Genomic DNA, 6,565 nt, shown 5'->3' on the forward strand with positions numbered 1-6,565 from the left:
GCCAAAGGATCAATGAGATTCTTGGACTTTCTATGGTTTATGTATTTCCTTTTTATCCATCACATTTTCATGTACTTGTTCCTGTGAATATTCCTTTATAGAACTCCCATATCTCTATTTTCTAAACACAATTGAGGAGCCTTTTTAATACTCACACGTGTTAGTAGTAGGTTTTGCCAATCCATCCAGATTTCTGTAAGAAACTTGGTTTTTCCTTGGAAATGCCAAACAGGAAAAAAAAAAAAAAAGATCGATTTCATGGAGGGGATAAATAGGAAAATGTATAGAGAATATTTGTTTTATCTCAGATTTAGAAGATTGTGAAGTTGAACAAAGTCATTCTGTGGCATCTAGAAATGCTGGTCCAAGATGACGCAGAGGGCTGGATTCTCTATCTCCAGTCGATCTAGCGCTGAAGAGAAGAAACAATGACCGGGCCTTATTTTCCATACCCCAAGAAAGTACAGACTTTCATAGGCTGATCTAGGGTTCTCTGTTTATGCTCACGTCCTTCATAGAGGCTCACAAAGCAGGAAAAAGTAAATTATTTTGCTCAGGAAGTATTCTCAATGAGTCGATCAAGACCAAGAACTCTTGTTCCAGCAAACTGTTAATAAGTGTTGTGGAAAAAAAAATTTATTAAATAGGTTTGCAAAACACTGACTGCATATTGAAATAGAATTCTTTTTTGCCATAGGAATTTTCACTGGTTCACTATGCTAATAGGAATTGTGAGCCATAACGTGAAGTAGCTAATATGCACTACAACTCAAACTCATGTTTAAAGCCTTCTTGAAGGGCTAACCATTTTGGGAAACCATTTTGGGAAATATGGGGTTGGATCACAGCTTGATGAAGATATTATAATGGCGTAGTTTTCAAAATCCCGGTCCATTTGGCAGCTGTGTCACAATTTCCTACTGATGATATTTTAAGACAGATTTCTGGCATCAACCCACATCTACTGAATCAGTAATCTAACGGTGGGACAGGAGATATTTCCAGTTTCAATAAGTGTCTTAGATAATTCTCATGCTGCATTGGGTTGGGAACCTCTAGAGATACCTTCCTAGGTTACTGTCACTCTTGATACTATAAAGCTCTATTATCAGAATTCGCTTTGAGCAATCTTCACTTCTGAGTTCCTGAGACTACAGATCAGTGGACTGACCATGGGATTGAGTAACTGTGAGACAGGAGGAGATATTTCTTTTGCTTCATGGGGTTCCCATATCTTGGCCCAACATACAAGATAATGGCTGTACCATAAAAGAGTCCAACCACAGAGGTGGGATGAGCAGGTGGGGAAGGCTTTTCTTTGACCTTCCCCTGACTGGACCCTAAGGATGGCCCAGAAGAAGCACATATATGAGATTACGATTGATGAGAAAGGTCCCGATAGCATGGAAATGGCTCCCGCCAGCATTATAATCTCATCGACATGGGTATCTGCACAGGCGAGATCTTTAAAAGCCATGATTTCACAAAAGAAGGTTTTTAATAAAGTTTTATAGCTTTGTGGTTGCTCTAGATATTATATATACATTATGACATTCGATTGATGTCACTTTTGAAACCAGTTTGAGTGAAGTATGGAAACCTTACTTCCTTTTGTGTCACTTTACTCTCTCCAATTATAATTGTATTCAATATTTCCTCTACATAAATTTAGCATAGCACCAGACAATGCTTAAATTTTTGTCGGAACCATCAAACAGATTTAGAAAACTCAACTTTCCTATGGAAAGCCTACGGAATTTACTCATAATTTTGCTTACCATGTTCTTTCTTTCTTCCTGATATTCCAAGTTTCCTTCTTTTCTGTTTCTTTTCTGTTTAGAGAATTCATTTTTAAAAGGCAGTTTCGTCGTGTATAAAATTCTGTGTTGACAGTTTTTACTTTCACTGCTTTAAGATGGTATTTCATTGTATTTAGGCTTCCATGATGTTCGGTAAGAGTCAGCTATAATCCTATTGCTTTTCCTTCTAAAGTAATTCATTCTTTTTCCTGGCCAATTGTAAGGCTTTCTATTTGTCTTTCATTTTTAATAGTTTGACTAACATATTTCCAGTGATGTTTTCTTTATATTTATTCTGCCAAATTTTTCTGAGCTTTGTGAATCTGTATGTTGATATGGCTCATCAGATTTTTAAAATTCTTGCCATGGTTTCTTCAAATAATTCATCTATCTTATTTTTTCTCCTTTTTCCATCTGGGACTGTAAGAAAATTCAGGTTTGTCAGACCTTTTGAGAACTCCCTGCAACTCTATTTTGCTCTCTTGAGTGATTTCCATTCTTTTTTCTCCCTCTACGTTTGTTTTGGTAATATATATTGAGCTGTATTTGACTTCATGAACCCTGGCTTCAGATGTATCCTGTCCTCTGTAAAACATATCTAATGAGTTATTTTAGTCAGTTTTTTTAAGGAGATTTAGAATGCTCATTTGATTTCTGTTAATGATTCTTATTTTCTGATGAAATACTCCACACTTTCATTCTTTATTTGCCTTTTATTTTTTCTTTATATCTATTATAGATATTTTGATGTCTTTGTCTTTTTAACTCCAATAGCTGAATGATCTGTCAATTTGTTTCTAATAACTCATTTCCTCTTATTACTTTTTTCTGGTTTTCGTGTGTTTAGGAATTTAATTTCTTATTGAAATTATGGAAAATTTACTATAGCAATTCTCCAGAGTTTTGAAAATATTTTTTGGAGAGCAGTAAAATTATTTGAAGTTCACCTTTTTCCTCTCGAGGCCAGGTTTCAAGCTGTGTCATGGTAAGTACATTTCATTTTCTCTCTTACTGCTAGGACATAGCTCCTACTCCTAGGTGACGGTACTTCTCCAAGACAAAGAATTTCTAGAGTCTCAACTGAGTTTCTAAGTTTTTTACCACTGTCTCCTCATTCTGGTTGGATCTGAACTCCAACACCTCCTCAGGAATTTGTTAGTTCCAGATCATCTCTTGTGCTTTCAGTCTCCCAGCAGCTTCTTTCTCTGAGGTCTGTTCTTTCTTGGCCCATTTTCACATTGATGAGGAAGTAACTAAGGATATAAATGGCACTTTCAGGTATATTGCTACGATTCTCTCTTTATGTTCTTTCCCCTGTGGCACACAGACTGATCCGCTTTGTAACTGATCGAGGAGCCTTGAACTCTGATCCACCAAGACCAGATCCAGGCTTGGGTTCCTATTACTGTACAAAGGCCAGGAAAATGCCTTTCTGAGAAATCCCAGGTAAAGGAGATATTCACTGTGTGGGTATCCTCTACATTTCAATCACAGTCAAAAGTTGTTTTTCATGTGTTTTTGAGATTGTATAATTATTTATGGTGGGATGGTAAATCTGATACCAGCTACTTTGGTATAGTTAAGACATATATTAGTTTTAAGGCAAAGCTACAAAATCATCTTTCTCCATACTTAAAATTTAAATTAAAAAATACGGTTAAAAGATTACTGAAAAAATGGGTTTTAATAGTTTTATTTCATGAGAAAAGAAGCTCATTTAGAAATGTAAAGTATGTCTTAGGAGTAGTGGTCATGTTGAGTGACGATGTGTGGAAATCTCACTCCATGCATGGTCATTATTTGGTTTTCCTTTATATATCGAGAAGCCAAGTCTCTAGTGTGTTACTATATTCCATTATACAGTTGACCCTTAAACAACACAGGTTTGAACTACATGGCTCCACTTATATATGAATTTGTTTCTATAAATACCTGCACTGTTTTCAATCTGTGACTGGGAGTCTGCAGATGTGGAAGGCTAATGTATGCATTGCCCTAGGCCATTTTATATAGAGGACTTGCGCATTGTGGATTTTGGTACGTACAAGGATACCAAAGAACAACTATGATACCAAGGAACAACTAAGTTTGGGGGGAGTTAAAAGTTATATACGGATTTTTAACTGCGCGGGGATTGGTATCCCTAATCTCCACATTGATCAAAGGTTGACTGTATATGTTTTATTATTTTGTTATTTTCTTTTTTTAATGGCTAAGAGGTATGACAAGATGAAATATTACTGTCTGAAAACCCTCTGCTGCTCTGGAAAATAAAGAGGCAGGAGCTTCAAAGAAAACATTGTCAAGAGGTATAAAAAGAATATGAAAGTGAGGCAATTAGAAAATAAGTCTGCCTTTAATTCTGCATGTTATAAAACACAAATGGAAGAAGAGAGAAGAGAATGTTAGTGGGAGGTGAAAATAAGACAGAAACAAAGGAGAAATGGAAACATTTCTATAAGGGATTATGAGACAGTAGTATCTTATTTTTGTTCGATGCTAAATATTTTTTAACTGGGTGTTCATTTCTCTGAAATTTATGACTTGTTACTAGGTGATGTGAATGCTTATGATTGAACTGATTATTAATTAGGGTGGTGTGTTAATATTTTTCCCATAATAAAACAATGAAAGAGATGATTTCTTAATTAAGATATTAATCTATTTCTTGAAGAAATGGCCTCTATAAGTTTTTATAGCATTAAACATAGAATCCATAATCCAGATGCCTCATCTCTTAAAAAACACACTCAACACCAGAGACTCCTTGCACATCAAAACTTTCCTTACTCTCAGGTACAGTCTTATTCACATACTCTTATCAAACTTTACCGTTAACCAGGTAATTTTTCTGGCTTTTAAGTCATCTTCAAAGCACATCTCAAACAAAAAAAGGCTCTGCTTAGCCAAAAGTTCTGTCTCCCCTCACACAGACCTCGTCTGCAGAGCTCCACACTGCACCCTTCACCTAGGTGTTCCTCAGACTGTATATGAGGGGGTTCAGCATCGAATTAAAGAGACTGTAAAACAGAGACAGCATTTTCTCTTGTTCCTTTCATTCACTGGAGTCTGGAACCATATAAACCACCATGGCAGTACCAAAGAAAAGCCTAACCACACAGAGGTGTGAGAGCAGGTGGAAAAGGCTTTTCTTTGACCTCTCCTAACTGGATCTTCACAATGGTTCAAAGGATGCTCATATAGGAGACCAGCACCAAGCAAAGGGGCACGACTAAGAAAAACACACAAGCAGCAAAAATGACAGCTTCATTGATCCAAGTGTCATCATGGGCCAGCTTGAGGACAGACAGAATTTCACAGAAGAGTTGGTCTACTTCCCTGGACCCACAGAAGGGCAGCCTTAGAAGGAGAATCACATGTACCAGAGCCAGCATAAATCCACATGACTAGGAAGTGGCAGCCAAGACCGTGCACACTCCTCAACTCATGATGACAACGTAATGCAGGTGGTGGCAGATTGCTACAAACCTATCATAGGACATTGCCACCAAAATCAGACACTCTGTAGCAGCAAGACCCAAATACAAAAAAGTCTGCATAATGCATGGGACAAAGGAGATGGTTCTATTCTGATTCACTAAGTATGCCAGCATCTTGGGGACATTGTTAGAAGCATAGGACACGTCAATGATGGCCAGGTGTGAGAGGAAGAAGTACATGGGCGTGTGCAGTCTGCGGTCCAGACAGATGAGCCCCAAGATCGTGCCGTTTGCCAACAGACTGAAGGCATAGAACAGGGAGAAGATCCAGAAGAGGAGCATTTCCGTCTCTGCACTGAGCTGGAATCCCACCAGGACGAACTCTGTGACCCATGACTGGTTCCCCCCCATTCCTCCGTGACAGTTTTTCTAGGGCTGAGGTGTGATAAAAGGTCAGAGCTAGAGAATCAACAAAAGTTGGAGTTATTTAATTTAAAAAAATGTAGAGGAGACAAATGCTAGTCTCTATCATGATTCACTTATCTTCAGTCTTAACCCATCAAATATTTCGACACCACATTTATAAAGGAAGGACAATCTATTTAGCATAGCATAAAAATTGTGTTGTGGGGTAATGGAGCTATACAAGTAAATTATTTCATTCTGGAGCCTCTACTTCAGGCTCTTCTGACTCCTTTTAGAGAATCTAATAAAGCTCGTTAATTTAACAGTATTTACATTAACTGTTAGTTTACTTGTAGGTTAAACATCTTACAATTCTAGAATTTATTTTAGTTATTTACTTAATACCTTTACTTATTTTTCTTTCCAAATGAAAAATTTGCTGACACGTGACAATTTCTGGTCACAGGTCAAAGTTGCAAAAGGCTGATTCATTGTGGAAATAAGAAGATTCATGTCTTATCTGAGGATATGATATTCAATTTTGTACTTTTTAGAAATAAGAAATGAAGTCATGTAAATGACTATGAAATACACGTTTTAAGGTAAACATTTTAATTATTTTGGTATTTGAATGTCTACTCTTTGTGGTGCATATATATTCACCTGCTCTTTACTAGAAATATTTAAAAATGCTAAGAAAACATTTATCCATAAAGGTATACGCTCCCCGATGTTCAGAGCAGCATTATTCACAGTGGTCAAGATATGGAAACAACCAAAGTGTCCTTCCATAGATGACTGGATAAAGAAGGTGTGGTACATACATACAATGGAATATCGCTCAGCCATAAGGAGAGATGAAACACTGCCATTGCAACAACATGAGTGGATCTTGAGATTATCATGCTAAGTGAAACAAGT

At 36.9% G+C, this 6,565-nt stretch overlaps 1 protein-coding gene and 1 pseudogene across 1 annotated transcript in view; both read right to left on the reverse strand.

Annotated features, from left to right (window-relative positions):
• The window catches only part of LOC112469033 (olfactory receptor 2A1/2A42-like), a 9,264-nt gene extending 5,678 nt beyond the window's left edge, over positions 1–3,586 (reverse strand). Inside the window, exon 1 of the mRNA XM_025039006.1 lies at positions 3,582–3,586. Within this exon, the coding sequence (XP_024894774.1) occupies positions 3,582–3,586 (5 nt within the window). The remainder of the gene's footprint in view (positions 1–3,581) is intronic.
• A 950-nt stretch (positions 3,587–4,536) lies between these two features.
• On the reverse strand, positions 4,537–5,675 carry LOC102895784 (annotated as a pseudogene).
• Between the last annotated feature and the right edge of the window lie 890 nt (positions 5,676–6,565).

Source organism: Pteropus alecto, unplaced genomic scaffold (assembly GCF_000325575.1).
Source record: "Pteropus alecto unplaced genomic scaffold, ASM32557v1 scaffold48, whole genome shotgun sequence".
NCBI classification, from domain to species: Eukaryota; Metazoa; Chordata; class Mammalia; order Chiroptera; family Pteropodidae; genus Pteropus; species Pteropus alecto.